We start from the raw sequence: 26,913 nt of genomic DNA on the forward strand, positions 1-26,913 counted from the left end.
GTTGTCTAAGGCTGTTACCTTTTGTCATAATCACCACAACAAAATTATTCCAGGCAGGGTCAAGGTCCACTCTACCAGGCTTTGTCTTGATCTATGGATTTTTGGAAAGGACTGGATTCTAGAAATATTCTAGAAGCAACAGCATAGTCCTCTGTACATACTTTTAAAAAGCACTGTAAGCTTAATTCCTTCTCTAGGTCTAGATCAGGCTTTCCAAGACCATTTTCCAGGGGTTCCTGGACTCTTCTCCTTCCACTTCCTAAATGCAGTAAGCAAAGGTAATTTACCCACATAGCTAAGGCTAGTGCAGCAGTGATCAATATGATGAATACAGTGCAGTTGTGTAAGTAAACTTGCCATAACAATAGATGTTTGAATGATCACTGCTGCAGTAGCCTCTCCCTCCCTCCATCGTTTTTGGTATGTCATTTATGTTATGGTGTGGTTAATTTTTTGTTCTTCCTAACATTGTCCTTTCAGGGATCAACATCCCTTTCTCTGTTGATAGGAAAGCTCTAATGGGCTTTGCGTCCAATATTGTCTTTTAGTCAGCTGAGCTCTATCTGCATGACAGTTTGGGTGTGTGGAAGGAGCCTTGAAGCTTTGGCAGCTGTCAGGCTGTTATATCCTTAGAAGAATATAATTCATACAACTAAGGCTACTGCAGCAGTGATCATTTGAACATCTGCTATGGTAAGTTTACTTACACAACTGTATGTTACTCTTATCCACTCACCATAGGTGCCAGTCACACCTGGCATCTAAATCTCCATCTGTTCATTGCAGGGTAACAAAATGCTGCAAACTGCCAGGCTGATGAATAGAGATGACTAGATACAAAGCAGAATAAGATAAAACTATCTCAAAATTATAAGTAAGCAACGTAGTCAAGTGTAAATCTCATATGCTGCATGGATCTACTTTAAAATAATGAATTTTCATAATGTCGAAGACCAAAATATCGAGACCAGAACATCGAAACTCCTATATCCTGAAACTTTAAAACATCAAGTCTCAAAATATCAAAAACAAAAAGCAAACCTAAATTTCCTACCCTCCACCACAAAAAAGATAGCAACAAATAAAACCAAACCACTTTCTACTTCTCTAAATTTAAGCAGGGAGGCAAGCCCCCATGTCTCCTGCTAATTAAAGCTATCAACTCCGAGATCACACTACACCAAAGAAAATGTTTAATATAACATTCTATATGGCTGCATGTCTAAAGTGCAACAAAATCTCTTTAGCCTTCCTTGAGCAAGACTAGCTTACTTTTTGTCAGACTTTACAGAAGTACACATCTCTCCAGTACTTACTGAAGTTTGCAATGTAATGTCAGGCATGTTTTTCTGTTTTTTAGTTTGGTACAATATACAGTGTCTTAAAGTCACAGCATTCTATTTAAAGCTTAGCAGCAGTGTTTTCATAGCTGATTTGCTATTTTAACATTCAAGATTATAACGTTTCAGTGTAATGAAGTTTAGGCATTATGGTCTCGGTATTTTGGTCTTCGGGAATATTGGGATTTGATATTTAAAAGTAGATCTATGCTGCATATATTTTTTCGAAAATGCTAGTAGCAACTCATTAACACAGTGGATCCAGGATTTCTCTACTTTTTACACTAAAAAGTGATATTTACTGCAGAAAAGGGAATAAAAACACTGAAATACTAGGGCTAAGAAAAGGAGTGTGATTCTCAATGCTCTAGCTAATCTGTTACGAAAAATATTTCTTTCTCATCTTCTTAATCCAATAAAAAAATTCTCCTCATTACCTACAAACCACACCTGTCAGCAGGAGCATCTCTCTATTCCAGCTATGTAGCCCATTCCTAGAATGCCATCCTTTTATCCCTTAAATATACTAGCAACCTTTTCAATACAAAGACCAGTCTAAAAAATATCTGACACCTGACCTGGACCTGCACAGACATCTCAAAACAGATGCATGACCACCTACTTACTGTAACTATGCCTTTCACACACTGAATCACTAACACTTCCATATCTTAGCAGACAGTAATGGCCTAACATCAAAAGTAGCTTTCACTTTAATGATAAAATACTAATAATGTATGCTCTCCCACCTTTTTGTCTTAGTAACCAAACACTTACAACTTCCTCTCTAGTGCCCTTCAGTAATATTCTCATCCCTCAAATATTAATCATCTCTCTCTCATGATGTCCTTAGTTTTCCCTCCCATGCATTACTCCTACTCTCATTTTATTACTCTATTATGTCATCAGAATACTCTATTATTTCTCACCTCCATATATTAGAAATTTAGTCAATATTTTGAATAACTATATATTACTTTACTAGATATAGGCTCTCCACTTCTGCAAAGTGTCTTGCTACATGCAGTACATATTATATTCTTGATCACAATTTCTCCTAAAAATGTTTTTGTAAATGTATTTCAATCTGTTGTGGGACTCTTATCCCCTGGTATATAAGGCACACCCCAATCTACTGTTAAGAGTTTTATCTGTTATAGGGCTTTTCTCCCTTTCTATATAATTACTTATCACTTAATATAAAATGTTTTATGTGTTTGTGGAGCCTCTCCCTCCAACTCATTATAAAGTATTTAATCTGCTGCGGGGCTTTTCTCCCCTAGCATAAAATTAAATATTTTACAATAAGTTGATGAGCAATCTGTTGTGAGGCTTTTCGCCCTTTGTATATAAATGACTCATCAACTATTGTTTAAATGTCATTTTGTGGAGCTTTTCTTCCTCAGCCTCCACTGAAAATGTGCCATTGGCTCAGTCGAACTTTGCAGCTCCCAAAGGACAAATAAAATAAAAATAAATAAATCAGTATTACTCTAGCCTGTAAAAAGAAAAATCTGAATACAAAATTATTTAAAAAAGACAGGAAAAGATACATAAAGAAGGCAATGACAATAAAGAAACAGAGAATGATAACAGCAGGATAGCAGAGAATGAAAATCTAATTTTACCCGCAACAGAATTCCAATATGCTCAGCTCCAGTATCAGTCAAGCTGTTGTATCTGAGGTCTAAGCCTGAAACCCAAAATCATAAAGGGCAACAATTAGGTTTCATTAAAGCATCAGTGCGTGTTATTTCACCAAACATATTACATACTTGATAATTCCTCATTAAATGTACAAAAACAGTTGTTCAGTTCATTTAATTGCAAGTTCTCTGAATGGGTAGTGTAAAGTAAATGCATCAAATCAATAAATCATTTTATAGCACACCATACACAAATAGTAAAGAAGAGAAAAGTTATATTATCTACAAAATCACATATCTTCATACTCAGATTTATATTTAATACATACAGTGAAGTGCTAAAAGTTTTTTTTCTTTAAGTTGGAAAAATGTATCACTACGATTGTAAACTATTACGTCAACAAATGATTATCCAAGACCAAGGCAGCTGACAACCAGGTTTCAGAAAAGGCTAAAAATAAGAAATTACTTTTCTTGTAAGGACTAGAATATCAAAAACCCACCATGCAGCAGGCTTTGCCCCTGAACCTCTCATACTTATTCTAACTCTAAGATCACTGTATGTGTGGGAAAATGACATTCCTGACCACTGCAACTTTCGGCAAAAAATACACTCAAAAAATGGGAGCTGCAGACAATGGCAGAACTGATAACAGGAAATCAATATTCTAGAAACAGACTACCTTGAGAGGAATAGCATCCAGGCAATTGCATTCCCACTCAGGCAGTCAACAGAAAGGACACAAATATACAATATTAATCACATAATGTTCCCTCAACCTGCATCTACCCACAAAGGAAAATTGTTGGAAAAGGGGATAAAGTCAGGAAAGACAAGCAAACAGCAATGCCAAATGTTAACTTGCTGTAATGGACAGCAAAACATGGTAGGAAAGTGGAAGACACAGAAAGAGAGAAACAGAGAGGTAAGAGGTAGTAGACAATGCGGATGAATGAAAGGGATGGATATACCACAAGATTATTTAGAACTAGCCATAAACACGAAGTACATGGCAATACTGTAGTAAACAAGTACTAGACATCATCAATACAAACAAAAAAGGAAACAATTTTTCATCTGTACAACCATTTAGTGATACCAAGTCTGAACTACTGCATCCAGCCAAGGAAACCATACACATGCAAAAGTATACACAATATAAAGGTAGTCTTGGTCAGAGTAACTAAAGCTAAATGGGGTATTAAATCAAATTTCATCAGAAGCCTAGGCCTAGATCTGTGGCACAAAGGGTAAAGCCTTGACTGCAACCCAGATGACCAGAGTTTGAGAAGCTGTTCAGATACTAGAACAGATGTGGGGGGGGGGGGGGTAGGGTGCGAGTGAGTGGCATCTTTTACCTTGTCCACTTCAGAGGCAGGGAAAGAAAGTTCCCTAGCTGGTCATTGGTCCAGTGCAAATAGAGACTTGCACAGCAGCTACCAGACTGACAGTGATGGGCTTGGCATCACAAGCCAGTGATGATAGCTCTCGGGGGGGGGGGGGGGGGCAATTTTTTGTAAGAGGAAAAAAAAAAACAATTGAGAATATTTGTTTAGAAATATACCTCTATACACAGAATCCAAGTTGCCTGTGCACATCCAGAAAATGAAGTAAACATTTCTCTTTGAATAATTATGAAAACAATATAGGTACCATAATGATTCAAACTTGCACCTATGGCTACCGTGGGTAAAAAAAAGTGTTTGTTCATAAAAACAATCTATCCTTGTGAAAGACAAAGTAAGTGTGAATCACTCATATGATCTATAACTTAGAAATCCTTCTAGCACAGACAGTGGTTAAAATTAAAAGTCTTTCAGAACAAATACTTTTAAATCACTTCAGAGGTATTTTTTAAAGAAGAAAAGGTTATTATTCTTTTTTAAAGCATGAAGTGCAAATCCCATGGAAGAACAGTTCTTTGGATGATGATCTAATCTAAAGAACAACTTTGAGGAAGCTTTGCAGACTTTTAAATAAGCACATGAAGAGTTCTGGAAACCTTAATGAAAGTCAGAAGTGTAATCAAGGTGAACTTTAATAAAGGAATATCTTAGGCTGGTGTTGAAGATCTGAGATAGTCCAAAATGGTTGTCATAAAAGGTAAAAAGTGATCTAATCCATGAAAAGCAGCCTGGATGAAAAACAGTGTCTATTTGTTTTTACATGCTTCCTTGGGAAAGCTAAAGCTCTTGATGATCCTAGGAGGGTATGAAATATCCCTTGGCATTGTCAGAAGTGGTGTAACCTCTGTGGTTAACCTCAAGAAATGAAGGTATGGGTAGAACTTGCCAGATAAGTGGGTCAACAGAGCTCTGGAGGGCCTCAGAAGAGGCCAAACCAGAGAGAGTCAAACATGGTTATGAGAATTGCTCAGACTTGTTTTGTCTAGCTTTCTGTATGCACTTTGGGATAGAGAGAAATGTGTGAAAAGCATAAATTAATCATGGGTCCATTTCTGGATGACAGCATCCATGGGATGTTCGCCAGCAGGAGAATCATGGGGTAATTTTTTTTGTACTTGGCAGAGGTCAGAGAAGCAAATAGGTTCAAGTAAGAATTCCCCCAGGGACCAGATAGTTTTTTTGTACTACTGACAAGCAAAATACCATTCACATGACATAAGCAGGCAACTAATGAGCCAGTCCACAATGGAACTGGCCCTCCCATAAAAAAGACTGGCCGTCAGAAAATGACTGATTTGTCAAAGCCCATTCCCATACTCTCAAATTAATTTCTCACTGTTCATGTATTACACCACAGCCACATTGTCTGAGTTAATGGAAATTGCTCTATAAGAAAAAGTACAATTACTTAAGTTCCATTTACCTGTAACAGCAAATGTTCGCAGTACACACTGCCCTACTGACATGATTCTCAGAGGTCTGCTCTTTGCATGTCAGTGGGTGTGAAAGACCAATCAACTGCCAGAGCAGGATAGTCCATCACAGCCACAGACAGCAGCCCTCATTTTTTTTCTCTATGGCCCAAAAGGAAAAGCAGATAGAAAAAAAAAACTTTGCAAAAACCTACTCTTCCAAACAAAAGACCACACACACACACACACACACACACACACACACACACACACACACACACACACACACACACACACACACACACGCACACACACATACACACACACACATATGCACAACAAAAGCTACTAAACAAAAACCAGCAGCAACCACCAACAAAAACTATATACATCCAAGTAAAGGGGGGTTGGTGGGATGGTGCTGCCAGTAGGGTGGTGAGTTTTACGAACATCTACTGTTACATGTTAAGTGGAACTTATGCAACTGTACTATGTTCAACAAACACACTGCCTTACTGGCATATGACCAGATTCCCAAAGTTTACCCAACCTGAGAGTAGGATGGATGAAGGGGCAGGAGCACCTGGAGAAGGGTCCTAGTGAAGCCTGCTCTGGATCTAGAAAAGGCATGCAAGTTTTGTATTGCTTTGTAAAAGTATGGACTGAAGACCAAGTTGCTGCCTCTAGAATACTTGTAGTACAGTCCACCTTTTCCAAAATGCTACTGACGAGGAAAAATTCTTAGTGGAATGTGCCTTTACCTTGCCTAGATTTGCCTTGTCATGGTGGGTGCAACAAAAAAACAGCACCAGATGGCAACCAACATGCAATGGTTTGCTTAGAGGCAGGTTAACAATTCTCTGCCCCATAGAAGGAAATAAAATGCCTTTCAGTCTTCCTAAAGGGTTTGTTCTGTTAAGACAGTAGTGCCTAAGCTGCTGATGCACATCCAAGATATGAAGAATCCTCTCTCCACAATTCTTAGGACCTGGAAAGAGCACAGAGAGAGTGATGGATTGATTAAGAGTGAACTCTGAAATCATTTTGGCATGAAAGAAGGATTAGTGTGGAGCAAAACCCTGTCCTTCTGGAAAACAAGGCAAGGGTGCCCCACTATGAGAGCTTGCAGCTCAGAAACTCTCCTTGCATATGTCAAAACATCTTTCCATGTTAAGAATTTAAGACCAGCATGAGATGCTGGCTCAAAAGGTCGCAAAGTCAATTTTTCTAGAACATAGTTGAGATCCCATGAAGTGGGAATTTGATTGCAAAGGGGTCTCATATGCAACACTCCTTTCAAAAATTGTTTTACCAAAAGAGAAGAAGAAATAGGGGGATCCACTGGCATATGAGCAGAGCTGGCTGCTAAACACACCTTCACTGACTCATACAATAAGTCATCCTGAACTATACAATAAAGATTCATTACTATTAAAAAACAAGCATGCTGGATGCCTGTTGTAAACTAAGGATATACCAAAAGAAAAAAGTCTGGCCTGAGTTGCTATTGGTATATGCTGAGGAACAAAGCAAAATATAAGAAAAATCAGATGCATTCTGGAAAACTAAACAAACAGAAACCTATCTGATTTTCCTTATATTTCTGCACTGTCCCTCATAAAAACTGTTTTTTTAAACTGTTACAAAAATAAACAGCAATGGCAATTCTATTTTATCCATGGTTTCTCCTGCACTGCACTGATGTACAGTGCAAGCGTGGAGTACAGTACATCAATTCAGGGAGGAGAATGAGGAAGAAGTGCTAAATATATTATTTAAGAAAGGTAAGCAATTTCTTTCTTAAATAATGCAATTATATCATAGCAACAGTCTGCTCATGTTTGTGGGTATATTAGGATTTATCCATGGTTGTCTTTGCTTAACCTCTTGGACTTCACCGTCATGATCAAACCACACCAATCATGGGTAAATTCTGATCTACTCACACACACAGCCATGGACTATAGTTTAAGTAGCTCACACAAATATTTCAAGATCAGGGGAACAGTAACCTCAATAGACCCCTATTCCCATTTAAGCACCACTTAGAAAACTTTATCCATTTATAGATGTAAAATTTTCTAGTAGCAGTTTTTTTTCTGGCCTCTTTTAACACCTGATACACATTCTCAAGAATCAGGGACCTAAAGAGAGTCAAAACTGAATCACTCAGGCTGTCAACTGAATTTTCTCTAAATCAGGGTGCACCAGATGCCTATGAGACTGGCTGAGCAGATGCAGTGCGTGAAGAAGTTTGTGGTTGTTGCTATTGGCCAATACTATTAAAAGGGAGAACCAAGATTGCCTATTCCAGTAGGGTATCACCACAATGATGTTTGGCATTTCTTTCTGAATTTTGAGAAGTACCTTCTGAATCAGAGCAAAGGGTGGAAACGTATAAAGGAACATTCTCGTCTAAGGGGATTGAGAATGTGTCTACCCTCCAAACATGACTGCAAGGATTTCTTGGAAAAAAAATTTTCTAGCTGTCTGTTTTGAAAGGAGGAGAACAGATCTACTTGATGTGTTCCCCATATATGGACTACATCCTGGACCACCACTGGCTTGAGCTTCCACTTGTGTGGGTCTGCCCACAATCTGCTTAGTCTGTCAGTCACAACATTCTGCTCTGATGAAAATATCGGAAGCCTGGACAGTCAGAGAATACTGAGAAGCCAGCTCCCAGGGCATCATTTCCAATCAGAACAGAGGGTAAGACCTTGTACCCTGCCATTTGTTGACATACCGCATTACTGTGGTGTTGTCCATAATTACTTAAAGAGGACCCGAAGTTAATATGTGACAAAAATTCTTCAAGGTCTGAATTACCACCAAACTCTCCTTGATACTGATGTTCTTCCAAGCATCCTTGGGACACCAAGTGGCATGCACTTGTTTCCCCCATTGACACAGCTCTCCATGTGAAGTCAGACTAATCTGTCTGGACAGACTGCACCAGAATCAGAGGAAATAACAGAAGTCATGGATTGACAGGCAACTGTTCTCTCTAGCACTGTAACTCTTGCCTGATGAAAGGAAGCACTGGTAAGTGGGCGTTGAGTCCAACAATTTCAGGTATATTACTGAATTTTTCATATGTGGCAATGAACCAGTGGTATCATGAGAATTATGGACTCCATCAGTCCAAATTTTCAGGAATTCTCAAGCTAAGGCAGCATTCCTTTTGGAGAATTCCAGAAACACTCATTGGTAAGAAAGACTCTTGACTTTGGGCAAAAGAGCCATTCTTATGTTGGAGTTGATAAAGCACCCTAGAAAGACAAGCCTTTGTGAGGGGGCAGACATGACTTCAGGAGGCTCAACTTGAACCCTAGAAGAGAGAGTAAGGTGAAAATCGTCTATAACAAATTCAAACAATTGGATGCAGACTTTGCACAGATCAGCAAGTCATCTAAGTAAGGAAAAATGTAGATGCCCATAGAACGACAGTGGGCCACTACTGAAGCAAGACATTTTATAAACACTTGAGAGCAGTGGGAAGCCCAAAGGGCAATACAGAAAACTGAAAGTGCAACCCATAGACAACAAATACCAGATACCTCTAAAAATGATGAGCAATGGAGATATGATGACAGTCATGCTTTAAGTGCAGGGTCACCATGAAGCAGTGGTCCAGAAAAAGAGGAAGCTCTGTCTGTAGGGTGAGCATTTTGAACTTGGGAATCTGGATGAAGGTATTCAGAAAAGACAGGTCCAGTACTGGTCTCCATGCACTTTCTTTTTTGGAATCAGGAAAATTCAGGAATAAAACCTCCTTATTCTCTCAGAAGACACTGGTGCTACGACCCTTGAGTCCAGCATATGCTGGAAGATACAGAGAATAGCAAAGACTGATCAGGTGGATGAGGAGGAAACTCCCCTGAACAGAGAAGGATGGTCTTCAGCTGCCATTGGTAACTCTTACTCATAATGTTGAGGATCATTTGTCAGAAACCACTGTCGGCCTTGTCGCCTTGTTGAGAAAAAACTTGAGAGGTATAGCACATGATGGAATATTTGAAAAAAGAAATGTGTGCCTCGCCTCGGTATACATTGGCAGGCAGATTATCCTTTTGGTGTTGATGGAGTTGTCGTCATGTAGTTTTCTTTTGTTACCTTGGTTCTTGTTAGGCCGGGACTTCTTTTTAAGAGGCTGCCAAAAATTATCTTGTTTAAAGGAGGAAAACTTAGGAATATGAAACATTTTTGATACACCCTGCATCAATTTACCTCTGTCATCACAGTGCTTAACAATCTAATATGCAGTACCATATACACAGACGCAGTGAAGGCATTTAAAATGCAACTTTTTAAGTAATCAGAAAAATTTTGACTGCACAACCAAGCATACCTCCTCATCACCAGTGACAAAGCTGCATTTCTAGAAATAGTGTCAGCCCCTTCCAAGATACCCTTTAACGCATGTTTTGACACGTAATAAACACGGGAAACAATATGTTTAACATAAACCTTTTGCTCAACAGGCAACAATGCAGCAAACTCTTTTAAACTATACATGCATTTCAACACAATCTTCCACATAAAACAGTGACAAGTTAAATATTTTAAAAGCTACTGTGCTGGACTGCCTCAGCTTCTTCCCCTCAGATTCTACCCACTTGTCTGGTTTATCTTGAAGGACTAGATTTGTAAAGGCAGACTTTTTTATTAGAAACCATAGATGGAGACATAGAAGCAGTGCCCACAGACAAGGAGCCCTGGAGACTTGGCAAGGCAGTCAAAACCCTAAATTTCCTAAATACTTTTTAGGAAGAGCCTCAGTAAGCAACGGAGAACTATAAATTTTCTTAAAAACATCCTACAGTGTTGAGCTCAATGGAGGGATGGGCTCAAGGATCAGTGCCTCATTCTCCAAATCATCATAAACCCTGCCAATCTCGAGGGCAGTAGAAGACTGTTCACAATTAACTACACCCTAAATCTAGCCAGCACTGGGGAAAAACAAAACGTCTGTTTTGGTTCCTGTATTTGCTTGTCACCAGATAAAACTGACTGATCCAACTTAGATCAGAACTCTCAAGACACCTGATCTCCTTCAAAATCAGGATCCAGAGCAGAAAGACTGAGGGTGGAAGCACAGAGTTACTATTAACCCAGGTATGCACCCTGCAATCAACTACTTCAACAATGGATCTAGTGGGAAACCTGAAAGAAACTGATGCTCAGCTATGGTAAGTTTTCTGTCTATTCTTAGCATGCAATGCACTAGTGGGAGATTCCACAGGGGAAACTTTTCATCCTTGGCAATCTCTGAATTCCCCTGCATCTAAAGAATTTGGTTCTCCAGTATCTGAACTAGGCAATGGTACAGCCCTGGAGAATGTGTCTGACCCTCTTGTCATGCACTGTTGTGGTAACCAACACCACACCAGGGGACCTGGAGGTAAAAGAAGGCAAGTGGTCTGATAGCCTGCTCTTAGCTAAGGCTACTGCAGAGTCAACGCCTGTAGGCTGAGGCATATTTTTTTTTTGTTTTATTTTTATGTTATTTAGGTGCAGGTGGGGTAAATGGTGAGGGAGGCACAGTTTCAGTGTCCATCTGGATGTGACAAAATATTAGCCAGGTCAGTACCAACTACTGGTGAAACCGTACTCCCAGTATATAAAGTGATAACACCCCTATATTTCCATTTAAAAAGCAATATAAGGACTACTTAATCAGAAAACAAATCCTGTACTGCAGCAAAAAGCCAGTAGTTCAGTAGATGCACACTAAGAACCAATACATATCATCAAAACTCCCAATAAAAGGCTAATTTCAGACTCACCTGCATAAAACTGTGTAAATTAGCCTTATCACCGGAATTTAGTTAAAACTTATGCAAAATTCCTGTCGGAAAACAACATGGTGCCAAAATCACAACTTAAATAAAAAAAAAAACTTGTTTAAAATATCACTAAATTACTTCATTCAAGATATGAAGAAAAAATTTTAAAACAGCAAGTTTTCTTGTCAAAAGATAGAAAATAATACCTTAAATCACTCGAAATAACAGCTGCAATTTACTTACGATTATGGCAGCTCATGGTAATGTCAGAACTTGATAAAAGTGGTCCCAGTACAGAAAGTCAGTCAGGCATCCACAAAACACCATAAACACTTAAAAAGGGTTATAAACCCTTGAGAAAATAACATTTAGCTAACCACACACAGAACAATCCCTCACTTATAAATAAATAAAATACTGCAAAGATGCACTTTTTTCTTCTCTTTAAGAAACACACAAATCACAACTGTATAAATTACAAGCACTGATAGGACCTCGGATAAGAAAGAAAGAGGGAGGAATAAAATAACAAAGAGTTTCTTTTCTGAGCTCCAGAGAACAAGTTTGCCAGAGAAAGGTAGCCTTCTCAGAGATCTTTCTGTTCCAGTGGCACAAGAAAAAAAACTGAGGGCTGCTGTCTGTGGCTGTGAAGGACTACACTGCTCTGACATTTGATTGGTCCTTCACAGCCACAGACATGCAGAGGGAGGAATATGAGGCAGTGAGAGACTGCCAGGCAGAGAGTAGTAGGGCACTACTACCTATATGCCAGTAAGGTACAGTGTTTGTTGAAGATTATGTCTTAAAATGTCAGCAGAGTGAGGAGGACCATCCTCATCAACAGAATACTGATTTGCAGATTGTTGGATGGGGAAAAGGATAACTATAGTAAACTTGTGAGTGTGAAGCTACCATTACAAGCTAGTTTTACCTGCCTTGGAAATTTTAACTTGGGAAGATAACTGATCTGTCAACTCTGACAAATGTACTTTTAAGTTCCATTGCTGAGCCCTCATGTGGATGCTGCAATAAGCACTTTTGGCTAACATCAAAGATTGAAATAATACTAATTTCATGAATTACAGGGATGGGGTCCATTCCCGTCATGGTATTGGAAACCCAAAGGACTTGGGAGAATTTTACAAAAGAGAAACCTAGCATGAAGAACCATGTATTTTTTAGCTGTTATGAGACTTACTACCTTGAGTAAAGTGCTGTTCAGACTGTCTATAACTGAAGAATCTGAGCTAGTGTTAACTGCAAAGGAGGAATCCTGTTTTAGGGAAGACAAACTTTACAGGTTAGAATGCATAGATCGCCTTCAATTTTATGTAACAGCCTGAAATGGCTCCATCTAGGTCTCTACCATGTTCACCATAACTTCCAAAGGTAGAAGTAGTGGTAGAAGAGACTTCATGCTGCCACTAGTTTGTCTAAAGTCATTGCATCCAGCAACTAGTCATCTAGGTAAGAGGAACACCTTCAACTCTAGCAGCACGCAGTTCTCTGCAACTACAGTCATTTATTTGGTAAACACCCAAGAGTTGAGGTGAGGCCAAAACAAAGCATCTAAAACTGATCCCTACCCAGAAGCACAGAAAATTCCTGAACCTCTTTGCAGTCTAAGAGGAAACAGTAATCTTGGAGACCCAAAAAGCACATCCAACCTCTTTCTGACAAACAGGTAAAACTGATTGCACCGTGGCCATCTAGAATTTTTCTTTGGGGACGAATTCATTAAGACTGTATAAGGTCACAATTAGTCTGAGGTCCTTTGTTTTCTTCAGGACTAAAAAGAATCTGGAGTGATGCCCCGATCCTCTCTGCTCTGGTGGGACCTTCTGTATAGCTATTTTTGAATGACATTTAAGACGTTTCTCATCACACTCTTCTGATGAGCTGGGACACCGAATAATGGTAGTGAGTTTGGGTAGGGTGGGGAGTGGAGTAGAAGGGAGCAGTTTAGTCTATGGATGCTACTGTCCAAGCCACTTGCCCTGGATGATGGACAGCTATGCAGGAAAACTGGAGGGGCAGAAAATTCACAACTAGCTCCCAAGAGAGACAGTCAAGGCAAATCCTTGGGATTTAGTCTGCTCTTCCCCAGATGGACAAGTGCAATGCTCCTTGTACTGTTCATTATTTTTGCCTTTGGGTTGGTGTCCTGGAAGATATGATGGCCTTGTTAGTTTCTCCCAGACGTCTGATTTCCTTGATGCTGATGAATATGCCTGTACCACAACTTTTTGGAAAGGGGATGCTGACATGTCTGAAATTTGATGCCAGCAGCAGCAAGGTTTTTTTTCCCCTCTTGCTTAATGTCTCTCAGGTTTTCCTTAACCTTGGACCCAAACACAGTGAAGCCATCATAAGTGTTATTAAGGAATGATACCCTAAATTTTCAGCAAAATCAGTCAGACACAGCCAGGCATGATGGCAAGAGGCAATGCCACTACCTTCTGACCTGGCTGCACCATCCAAGGAATTATTACATTTGGTACGGACAACACTGCTGTCACCTGTGAACATAGTTTAACCTTATCATCCAGTAACTCTTCCACTGACTTAGAAATCTCTTCAGCAAGCTCCTACTGATCCTTAACATGTGAAACAAACACTTTAGTGCCCTTATAGCAAAGGTGGAAGACACATAAACCTGCTTATTGAATCTGTTCATTGTCCTAGATTTTTTTATTAGGGTATACAGCAGGGTAGTACAGAGTGGGAGTCTTTCTGAGAACTGCTGCAGTCACTATAAACTCAAACAAAGGAGCTTGAACCCAACAATTCCAAATCTCAAAGGGCTCATAGATGTTGTTTGGCCTCCACTTTACAGATGACACAACAATGGGCTCTTTTGGCGCTTCCCTGAGGACAAGAGCAACCACTGTGTCAGCAGGAGGAATCACAAGAACAAATGCTTGGAAGACTGGAAAGCTTCCTGCTGGATCCTTTGCAGAGATAACATGGTATACGTGGACTATCCTCCTTGTGCCTCATCATTTCAAGGTTCTCCCCAAATTTAGGATGATCTGGGGGGATGATGAGGATTCTACTTCAGCTCCACTGTCTTTGTCTGGTCTACAGGACTCCAAGGGGGGAGTCAATGTGTTTCCTCCTACATGTATGCCTTCTACTTCTCCTTAGTAGGGAAGATTCTAAGAAGAAACAAGAAGCTGGATCCAATGCAACCACATTACATAGCTTGCATCTGCAACTCTCAAGTCTCTTTGCCTTGCTACAAAAAGACTACTTAAAGAAGTAGGCAGAAAGGGCCTCTAATTCAGGCAACTACGGCTACAAGTGCCAAAGATGGCACACGCAGAAAAATTTGCAATGTCAGTGGGAAAGTGACATTAAAGCACTGTTAACAGCTGACATCACTGATGCTGTGCACCAACAACTTATGCCTATATGCATCAATGAGATGCCCAGTTGCAAAGCTTAATGTGTATTACCCACACTGGTCAGTCGTATTGAAAAACCAATAAGGTCTGAGTTGGTGCTGAAAAATCACATGCCCGAGGACTCAAAAGGTAAAGCAATGCTGACCCCATAATGACATTGTGGGTAGTAGTGCATGCTTGTACTAAGGGTCTGGCCATAACTTTGAGAGTTGTGATGGTGTCTATCCCTAAAAACACGGGCATCAATGCCACTAACAATAATAGCACCATCAACATGGAAGACATCAGAACACTTCTGTCAGTGTCAGTGTTATTGCCTGCAAGGTGTTGACTGGTCTCAACAGAAGTAGTGTCAATACAGTGAAGAGATTTCAGAAAAACAGGACAAGGAATAAACACCCCATCTACCCTGAAGATGGAAGCTGAAGTGCCAAGCCTGCTATAACCTCAGAAAAGCACGCATCATCTAATACCATCCTGCCCGGAGAGTTTCACTGAAGTAGCATCCACAGTTATAATCTGAAGTTTTGGGAACAAACTTAGGACAAGCAATGTGAGTAGCAGCACTCTTCTAACCTAGTTTTTTTCTTTTTTGCACAGAGATGGGGAAGAATCCTTTGTGGAAAGAGATTTCTCTCCATCTCTGATGTACTTCTGAGTCTGAGTCTTATCCTTCTCTCTTATTTATTTTTCTCTTTGGACTAATGAAACTCAGAAAAACCAGTGTTCTACGTGTCAAAAGAGTTGACCAAATGAGAAGTAACAAACATGGAAGTCTCCTCCACTGAACACTCTCCCCTTAAGTACCAGCTTATTTGTTCCTTCCCTTAAAGCCCTCATTGAGATGAAATCATGTCATATATCACAATTATCTTTGATGTGCTTTGCCCTGAGCTGGGTCATGGCCAAATAGGGATCTAGGCAAGGTAATGGATTAGACCCACCCAACAGCCATTCCAGTGTCCCTTTATTTGGCTATTTCTCCCCAGTTACTATAAACATTGTTCAAATCTCTCAGTGTGAATATTATTTTCTGCTTAACTTCTACAATGATTACAGATATTTGGATTTAATTTAAAACTTTTATTTCAAATTTTATAGCACAAACACTGATAGCCATTTGCTAAACAAAACAATACAGTGTCACAGTGAAAACAGACTTAGAATTAACAGAACGCTTCTATGCTATTGAAACAGCATTGAAACCCACATTCAAAAAAGTGCATCTGGCCAGTGGCTGATAAAGTTTACCTTTGGGCTATTTTCCAACCATTGGCCCCTTGCACACATTTTTAGGGCCATGCATACATGCATGCATTCTTTGATTCACCTTCTTGACTGTATTAAATTATATTCCTTGTATAATACATCATCACTTGTTAGAGCTGGTTTTAAATTTGTAGTTTTAACAATTTTTCTTGTAAGCAATGAAACAAAACATATGACCCAGTAATGACAAAACTGACAATTTCAGACCATTTCAACCATAAAAGGCCACTCAGACGTCCGTCTTTACAATCCACCAGCATCAATCAATATGCACACCCTCTGCAAAAGCAAAAGTTATCCGAATAATTCCACATTAAAGAGATCTGTAACTAATGAAGAGGTTGCTACTAGCAAACAACTTTATATTTCAGTGTTGCATCTACAAATTCAGTGCTTGCTGCCCTTAAAGAATAAATTACCTGTTATACTGCAATAGGGTATGGATGGCAAACCGACAACAGGTTCATAGTTACCAGGCATCTCATCCAAAGGAGGACATACTCAGGACTGCAGCACCCACGTGCCCCACTTCCTTTAAACTACAACACAATATCAGCAATCCATCTTCGTATTATGGGAGTAGAATCCACAGCCGTCTGCATCAAAAGCAGGTATGCTACCTGTTCTGCTACTAACATTGCTTTTAAATTCTACAGCACAACAGTGATAACCGTTTGCTAAACAAAACAGTTGCACATTGAACACAGACTTAGCATGAGCAGCAGTAAACATCTCATCTGTTGAATCTCAGAATTCCTTGAAAATGCACTGAAATTCATACTCTTTTTTAGTAGTTTGGTAATTGGTGTAGAGGATTCAATCTCTTGTTTCCTGTAGGTATACGGCTTGAGCCTGAGCAAATTAATTAACCTGCCATCCCTAACTAGAGCACTTTATACACACACACACATACACACACACACACACACACACACACACACACACACACACACACACACACACACACACACACGCACACACACGCACACACACGCACACACACACACACACACACACACACACACACACACACACACACACACACACACACACATCTTACCTTCATGATACCAAGCAGCAGGAACATCTTATTGTATTTAAATTCTGTGCATGGAATACAGAAAGGAAGAAGCAAGCAACAGGTATGTGCATCAAAGTAAGGATGCACAGATGCAGAGGTAGTTTGGCATTGAATGCAGGGATGGACAGAGAGAGAGGGCATTCTTGAAGAATGCCCTTAAAGAATACTTGTAATTTTTTTTTTTATAAAAAAGTAAATGTTGTGGCAGCCCTCCCCCCACCACCTGGCCAGCAGGGGGCCCCTCCCAACCACTCCCAACTAACAGGCCCTAGTCAACTGCCTAGGTTGCCTAGTGCTAGATCTGGCGCTGGCTTTGCCCCCAAGACAAAATGCACATAAAGTGTAGCTGACCTTCGGAAGAATTTTGTGCCTACAATTAGCGCAGTTTTTGAAAACTACAACATACTGCATAGCATACATGATCCGGACACTAAGTAGAATAACAAAACCAAACATCATCTCTAAAACCTTATTTTTAATCAGGAGACAAAATGAATGCAGAAAGCAAATTGAAATGTACAGCAAAGAATTGGCCACTAAAGCAAAGCACACACACACTGAGACCTACTGTGAGAGAAATCTAAATTTGTAAGAATAAAAAGTTTGATGTGAACAGAGTAATGAAAAATGAGCGGCAAATGCTAGTTGCTCATTATAAAGTAGTCAAACCCAAAAAGAGATATTTCTCATTAAAAATACACTGAAGAAGCAGGAGGCTTTTTGCATGCTTACTGCTCATCAAAACAGACTTGAAGAAGTGAAAGAGTAGGGCATTATATGTAATGGGGAAGGGGAGAAGTTAGAGGGTCAGAAAGTTTCATATGCTGAGCTGACTGAATACTACTGTCTGCAATCATACTGGTGGAAGAAGACAAGTGGGATAATTTCAGATTGTTTTATATTTTGGCTTCTATTGTGACATAGAAGTCTCTCCACCAAGATTGATGTTTTTTGAGCTAGTAAGATGATGTTCTGTTGCACTTCAGGTATGATTAAAAATTGGCATTTGACAAGTTTGGCAGTAAAGATTTCAGAAACTGAGTATGCATCATAAAAACAAATACACTCTTGTAACTTTGTGTTTACCATTTTAATAAACATTTCAACATGACTATCTTAGAGTACTCACAATTTGTACTGTCATTGTACAGCTCTACAACTAAAGATGAGTACTAGAAATAATTCATTTTTTTCGTTTCCTATCTGGAATCATCTTTTAGAATGGGAATCTTAAGAAGAGTGCAAAAGTTCATGAGGATATATCTCAGATGTGGCATACTGTATAAATCTGAAGTAAAAATGAACTTTAATACAGTTATGAGAAACTGTTCACCAAATTAAATTCAGTCATAATCTTGGCAGTTAAATTTCTGGGGTTATTTATTTATTTTTTTGCAGAAATTCTGTTACAGCTCTACATCAGTACTGTTCTATCTGAACAGATAATTTTGCAGTTGTAACATATTTCATCATGTCCCCTGCCAAAATTCGTATTTTAGGATGGAAATGTGTAAGGTCAGTGCAAGCAGTTCATAATGTGAAGTCCCAGATATAAAAATATTATGAGTAAAAATATTGCAAATAAATACAGAAAAGAATTATTCACTTATCTAAACACAGACTCCCAACCTTACCAGTTATTAATAATAGTTTTGGAAAAAAATCAGAATGCTCATCATAGGGATCTATTTCATGAAATCTGAGCTACCATTGTGCAATACCATCTCAGAAGGTGATCTCATAGTTACTGTGCAAAATGACATTTTCTGAAAAAAAAATGTAAACGATAGTGGCACAATTCATTAGGAGTAGACCTGTTAACACTACATGGAAAATCTGGGTTCAAAATACTATGAAATGATAAAGCTCTAGTGATTTTTTCAAAGTCCCATTAAAAATAAAAAAAAATACTTCATCAGTCTTCACTACTTAGAAGCAGAGTGCAAAAGAATAAAAAAGTCATTGTCATTTTAAGTGGTTTACTATCAAAATGTGGAAATGCAGTTCAATGAAAAGGGGTTGGTCGAATGTGTGTTCTACCAAAGCTCATAATGTCGAAATGAAAATGCATGAATTCATATTAGTGAAAGTGAGTACACATTTGCTAATATAAAGTTGATGTTTAGAATTGAGATCACAGTACAGTGCAAATCTGGAAATGTATCCTTTTTTTCTCACTGTAGTGTGATCTTGGAGTTGGTATACATAATATGCATGGAGTGTGGAGGGTGCCTGAGGGCTTGCCTCCTGCAAAAACATTAATGGTAACACAGACTTTTGACACTGGAACATCTGGTGTTCGAATGTCGATTGTCAGGGTTACCATTTCCGACATTTTTAGTAATTCGGTATTACCAAAGTCAGATAAACATTTCGGTAATTTTGTAAGAAACTGTTTCCAGTATCAACATTTTGATAGTAAACTATATTAAGTAAACATGGGTTTGATTCCAACAGTCTTCACTTGAATACTGCATGACAATGCAGCAGAAGTCCAAGGATTATCAAAAATCTGCCATTTTACTTTATTAAAAAACAAAAGACAGTGAAGACAGCTCGATGCAGCATAGGCAAGGTATTTGTCTGTGAGCTGGTGACCTAAGTTGAGGAGTGGACTTGTGCTGCCTCTAGATTTGGCAGAGAGGGATACAGCTAGCTCTACTATCACAGCAAGAGAGGGAAAGGTTATAAAGTGTGACCTCTAGTGGAGACCAAGAGCCTCACTAGACATTCCAAGATAACACAAGGAGGAGATGACAACATCCTGACATCAATACACTAGCCATCTCCACTAGGGGCTTTGACTGGCCACTGCAGAAATAAGGGCTTGCAGGCTCCATGCTTGTCGGTCCCAACTGGACCCCCCCCCCCCCAAGAATGAGTTCCATTATGGTCAACTTCCAGAGGAATCAGGAAGGGTCCACCCAGAAAAGAGTCACATCTTAGGTACTTGGCAAAGAGTCATTGGGGGTATCCAGAGATGGGACAGCACGAAAACCAAGGAGAATAGCCTGAGACTGTGCAGGGTCAGATCAAGCAATAACTAACTAACTAAAACAAAAGTCAGTGATGAGGAATCTTTTTAATGCAACCATGTGTACCAAAATAACTTTTGGAACAAAAGGAAAAACATACAGACTATCATTTTTTTCAAGTCCCAGTGCCCTGACAAACAGGACTACAGCTACTTCCAAAACAGTCTAAGAATTCTTTTCTGCACTGGCAAGCAGCAGGCATCAAAGCCCATAGGAGACGGATACGTTATTATTGCATTTTCTGCATTACTTCCATTTGATTTCAATTACTTTATCTAACCCTGCCAAATTTTTGTTACAGTAACTGTTTTTTTCCACTTAGTTCACTATTTGCTTTATTTACTCCTAACTTAGATCAGACCTACTTTGGGAGCCATCTTGAAGCAGTAGTGGTTTGTGTAGTGATAGTACATTGACTGATGCTACTTCTGGATAGCCTGGCACTAATTGTTTGAATTTACAGATTTTTTGCACTGGTCTTTATTTTTTACCATCTGCTTCAGACTGAGATCAGATGCAGCCAACTGTGATGAGCACACCACTGGCATAGCAATGTTTTTCTCTTAGTCATCACTGTAATTAATCCTTCTTCCTTCCTCTCATTAGTGACTGGAACCAGGTAGCTCTAAGCTTTAATGATTTGCACTGATTTGCATGGACCAGCACAGACTTGCTAACAGATGTTTAGGTCTGCATGTTGCTGTCTCCTATGGACTCACTTGGACTGTATAATCCCCCTCCCTCCTATCTCCCCTTACCTTCTTCCCCAGGTTCCTTTAAATAATAGCAATGGCCACCATGGAGAGAAGGTAGTCTACCTTTCTTCCACTGCTAGCCTTTTACCAGTTGGTATCCTACAGCAGTGTAATAACTGTCACATGCTCAATGAAAATAAACTATTGCTCAACCACATTGACTCCATCTGAGAGAGGTGTAAATGCATAGATAATCTGGAGGCAGCCCTCTTGAAATCCCATGCAGGTGGTGAGTTTCATCCCCATTCATACGAATGCAACATCCTCATTCCGTTACCAATAAAGAGTCATATGCTAATGCCATTACGAAGTCACAAGAACTCATCAGAGTAGAAGTCAATGAACCCCCCCCCCCCAAAATAAATATACAAGCACTCCCCTTCATCAACATGTTACAAAACAACAAAACACCCCTGAGCCTAATAAGAATAAATCAACATCTGGAAACCTCGAAGTAACTGGTGACTCCATTGCCAAGTACACTGATTCTATACTTACCAGGCTGAACAAGGACAGGATTGCAGTTGGCTGCCTCTTTTTGGAGCGAGAATTACTGATATTTCAAGAGCCCTTTAAACCCTCTTCTCCAGTAAGTGTAAGCACAACGTGATCATAGGACATGCTGGAATGAACAATCCTGAACTAAAGTCCTTGAAAGACATGTGAAAGGACTTGCTGGAACTTGCTACACATGCTTCCATGAAGGATAACACACAGGTCTTGAGTGGTCTCCCAGTCTCACTGAGAATGACACCTAGATTCAAAGAAAAGTAGCAGGTGGTGTCACTCCAGGGGGTCCAGTATTTGCATCCCTGGGAGGAGATGGTCAACAATTCTATTTGCTTTGCCAAAGATAGTCTACACCTCTCATTCAAGGGCTTCCACATACTTGTCATACTGGTCAAAGCCCAATACCACTGTGCCTTTTTTAGGCAACATTCATCTAATGAACATCCCAACCTAACCAACAAATCAAATACTAAATTAAATGTCAAGGAGGCCCTTCCTAATGTCAGAAGTCTTAATGACAAACTGAATGCTCATGTAGGAGGCACTTCAGCATCTAGAATTAGTCCATGCCTGTGTTGTGACTAAACATTGGTTCAAATGTAAAGACAGCAGCTCCTCTGTGTGCCTATCATGCCTTCAAACCCTCAGGGTAATGGTGGTGGAGTCTCAGTTTTCATCAGGAATTTTATCCCTTCCACAGTGATACCCAGTGAGCTCACGGAACCCCAACTTATACTAAGTAAGTCAATCTATCAACGTTTAGCTTTTTACCAGCCACCTTCCATAGCTCCACAGGTTCTTGATAAGTTCCTGGCATTCTTAGAAAAAAATTCTTATTAGACATGGATCTCTAATCCTCAGCCACAGACTGGTGTACTTATACCTCTAATGTCCAGTAAGCACAATGTTTCTTATATTGGGTGAACAAGAATTCCCTGGATCAAACTATCCATAACCCCACCAGTAGTAGTAATATTTCAGACCTAGTTCTCATTAACTTGGTTCCAGTCCAGTCTCTTGCCACTGTTGATCTCTCAGCTGGATACCTTTACCCTCAGAACATCCTCTGCCTTAGCTCCCTCCACCCCTCTCTTTAGAGATTTCAAAGAAAAGCTAACCATTTACAACCGTATGACAAAATCACTAAATTCTTCCATGCTACACCCAAAATAGAACCAGGATATGCAGACACCTAAGCCAAGAATATTTATGCTCATTTAAATAAATACATTCATAAGACTGCCTCCACCAGGACAAAATACTGAGGCAAATTCAATAGCAAACCTCCCTGATGGTATGCAGATATAAATAAACTTTACAACAGAATGAAAAAACAATTTAAACTAATTTGTAAAGCCAGAACCCATCATATCAATGAGAATATAAAATGTCTCAAGAAACTGAAAGCAGCTATTAAGACCAAGATAGCCTCCCATGAACACAGGCTACCTTCTGAAGCTAAGGATAACTATAAGTCATTCTCCAGCAATATTAGAAAACTAAGGAATAATTCACATTACTGTTCATAAGTTCATAGGTGTGTACTAGGCTAATGGCCCTGGAGCCTTTACAAGCCTAGCCCTTAGGATTACCCTGGCATCGTGCCACCCGACCTTAGTTCCCAGTGCTTCTGTCGAGTAGAGCCACTGGACTGATCCCCAGGGTGAATTTTCTATTTCCCATCCACTCATCAAGATTTCTCTTGAAAAAGGCCAGTGAGGTGCTCTGTTTGACATATATGGGAAGTCTATGTCATAGCATGAGCAGTCTCTGAGTTATGAACCTGTCCCTCCAGCACGTTCTGTTGATTGTGGTAATGAGGCTGAAGTCTCTGGAGCATGTGGTGTGGAGGGATTGGGATTTCTTTAGATGTAGCATTTCTAACAGAGCTGAGTCAGACGTGGCTTTGTAAGTCAAGCAGAAATCGCTTCTAAGCAGGCAATATGAGACAGAATACTTGGAGTTTTTTGAGTCTGTCCTTATAGGACAAGTGTTTAAGGCCTAGGATCCTCTTTGTGAGGTACTTTTGCAACCTCTCCAGTTTTGCAGGTGTCTAGTGAGGTACATGGCAAATGGGGCATTGTACTCGATGATTGTCCAAATGAGGGAAGAGTAGAGGAAGACAATTACCTCTTTCTTCCTGGATGCAAAACCCTTAGTAATGAGATGTGCCACATAGAAGGACTTTCTGACCACAGTGGAAATGTGGTGGTCAAAAGACAGGTTGCTGTCAACCTGTGTTCCCAGATCTCTTATAATGCCTTCTGTGTTCAGTGGACTACCATGTGGTAATTCATGGGAAGTGGGTTTTTCCCAAAGGGGATGATGACACATTTTTTGGCATTGAGCTTAAGACCATGGTTCTGACACCAGTCTTTGGTCTCAGTGAGGCCTTTCTGTAGGATGTCAACATCACTTGGGGAGTCAATAATGGCTCCCAACTTAAAATCGTCTGTGAACTTTGTCAGTCAGAGTCCCTTCATGTTGGCCTGGACTTATGAGAAGTAGATACCAAACAGGAGAGGACCCAGGACCGATCCCTGTGGGACTCCACTCGTGACTAGTTGGCAGTATGACTTGGAGGCAGCTACTTTCACACTGTGGGTTTCTCTGTGAGCCAGTTTGCAACCCACCTAGTGATATAGGGGTTGATGCCTAGCTTAGTGAATTTTCCTATGATTCCTGAGTGGGGAATGCTATCAAAGGCCTTGGCCAGATCAAGGTAGGCTGTATAACCACCTTGCCTTCATCCACAGCTCTGGTAACTGACTCAAAGAAGTTGACCAAGATGAGCAGGCAAGATCTACCCTTCACAAAACCAAACTGTGTGGGATACAGAGAGAGTCCCTATATCCTTGTTTATTTCATAGTTTCATAGTTTCATAGTATAGTACTAGGCTATCTGCCCTGGGGCATTTGTAAGCCTAGCCATAGTGATGTGGCTTTTGCCACCCATTGAAATGGTACGAAAATCTACAGAATAAATTTAGAATACCGTGCCTCTGTCTAGTAGTGACACAATGAATGTCCCCTTATATAATAGAAGTAGTTTACTGTGCCCCTGTCTAGCAGTGACACAGATGTGACCCCTGGGGTAAACATACAATCTCCCATCCACTCATCAAGATTTCTCTTGAAGAGAGTCAGTGAGGGGCTCTGCCTAATACGAACTGGGATCTTGTTCCAAAGCATGGGAAGCCTCTGGGTTATGAATCTATCTCTCCAGCATGTCCTATTCATACTTTTGCCGAGGTTTAAGTCTTTAGCTCTCGTGGTCCTGATGGATTTGGATTTTTTGAGGTTTAACATGTCCATCAGATCCTGATTGGACATGGCCTTGTAACGTCAGGCAGAGATCACCTCTGAGCAGGCGGTATGCTACTGAATAGAGCTGAAGTTTCTTTAGTCTGGCAGAATAAGACATATGTTGGAGACCCTTGATCCTCTTGGTGAGGTACTTTTGTGGTCTCTCCAGCTGTTGCAAATGCCGGGTGAGGTACATACCAAATGGGGCATTGTACTCAATCATGGGTCTGATGAGGGAGGAATATAGGGGTACAATGACATCCTTGGATCTGGATGTGAATCCCTTCATGATGAGGTGTGCAAGGTAGAATGTTTTTCTAACCACTTTGGCAACGTGGGTGTCAAATGAGAGGTCGCTGTCGACTTGGATCCCTAGGTCTCTGATTACTTTTTCCGTACTCAGTGGGTTGCTGTTTATGTGATAATTTGTGGGTACTTTGTTTTTCCCAAAGGGGATGACTATACATTTTTTGGCATTTAGTTTAAGGCCGTGACTCTGGCACCAGTTGTCCGTTTCTGTGAGGCCCTTTTGTAGGATGTGTGTGTCTGCTGGTGTATCGACTATGGCGCCCAGTTTGCAGTCATCTGCGAACTTTGTCAGCCACAGCCCTCCCATGTTTGCTTTAACATCTGAGAAGTAAATGCCGAACAAGAGGGGTCCCAGGACAGATCCCTGTGGGACACCACTTGTGACTGGCTTTGAGTCTGACATTGCTCCAGCGATTTTAACTTTATGGGTTCTGTCCTTTAGCCAGTTTGCAACCCATCTAGTGACATAAGGGTTTACTTTTAAGCTGTTGAGCTTATCTATGATGCCTGAGTGGGGTATTGTGTCGAAGGCCTTAGCCAAGTCCAGGTATGCTGTATGGACTGCTTTGCCCTCATCAATGGCTCTAGTGACTGTTTCGAAAAAGTCAACCAGGTTTAAAAGGCAGGATCTGCCCTTTACAAAGCCGAACTGGGTGGGGTCAAGTGTCTGTAGGTCCCCTATGTCTCTGTTTATGAGTTCCATAATGATTCTTTCCATAGCTTTGCAGACCAGGCTGGTTAAGCTTATGGGGCAGTAGTTTCCAGGGTCTGTAGAGGCACCCCCCCTTGTGGAGTGGGACCACTGTTGCTGTACGCCAGTGTTCAGGTACATATCCCGAAGTAAGGCTAAGGTTAAATAGCATTTTTATGAGTGGGTTTAGCTCCTCTTGGAGTTCACGTAACACGCAACCCAGGATACCGTCAGGTCCCATTGATGCTGTGTTTTTTTCTTTGTTTAGGGCGGTTCTCACTTGGACATCTGAGATGACAGGGAGATTACATTCAGCTGGGATAAGTATTTCTTCTTTTGGGGTGAAGGAGGGAGAAATTTGCACTGAACCTGTCAGCCAGAATGTTGGCAATATCTGTGGGTTCAGTGTATTTTTGTTGTTGTGAACCAACTCTGAGCATATCTGAGGGTTTCCACCAGGTTTCTAACATAGCTGAAGAAGGCTTTGTGGTTATCTTTAGTGTCCTTAGCGATTTTTCTCTCAAAGTTGGCCTTGGATGTTTTTATGAGAGAACATAGTTTTCTGCTAATGTTGATCAGAGATGTCTTCCCTTCATCGGATTTTGCTCTGACGTGCAGTAGCTTCCTTCTTTTGTTATACAATTTGTTTATGGCTGAGGTCCACCAGACAGGATGCTTACCTTTGGTGGAGAGGGACTTGGATTTGTTTGGGATTGCATGATCCATGCATTCTTGGAGATGTCCATAGAAAGCATTTGTGAAGGATTCGGCATTGTGGGATGTGGTATCCACTGGCACAGTGGGCTTAAAGGATACCATCTCAGTCTTAAGAAGAGTGAAGTCTGCTTTTGAGAAGTTTTTCACTGTGGTCTTTGTGCTGGGGTGGAGGTGGGATATGTATATCCAGGGTGATTAGTTTGTGGTCAGATCTCACTAATGAGGGGTATACTTCCGGT

General features: G+C 40.3%; 1 protein-coding gene across 2 annotated transcripts in view; it reads right to left on the bottom strand.

The window, feature by feature from the left end:
- LRRC34 (leucine rich repeat containing 34) overlaps positions 1-26,913 on the bottom strand; it is a 958,875-nt gene that overhangs the window by 632,928 nt on the left and 299,034 nt on the right. For both annotated transcript variants that reach the window (XM_044070081.1, XM_044070080.1), the window contains one exon: positions 2,969-3,033. In XM_044070081.1, the coding sequence (XP_043926016.1) occupies positions 2,969-3,033 (65 nt within the window). The remainder of the gene's footprint in view (positions 1-2,968; positions 3,034-26,913) is intronic.

Source organism: Protopterus annectens, chromosome 4.part1 (assembly GCF_019279795.1).
Source record: "Protopterus annectens isolate FY-2018-M chromosome 4.part1, PAN1.0, whole genome shotgun sequence".
Classification (NCBI taxonomy): Eukaryota; Metazoa; Chordata; order Ceratodontiformes; family Protopteridae; genus Protopterus; species Protopterus annectens.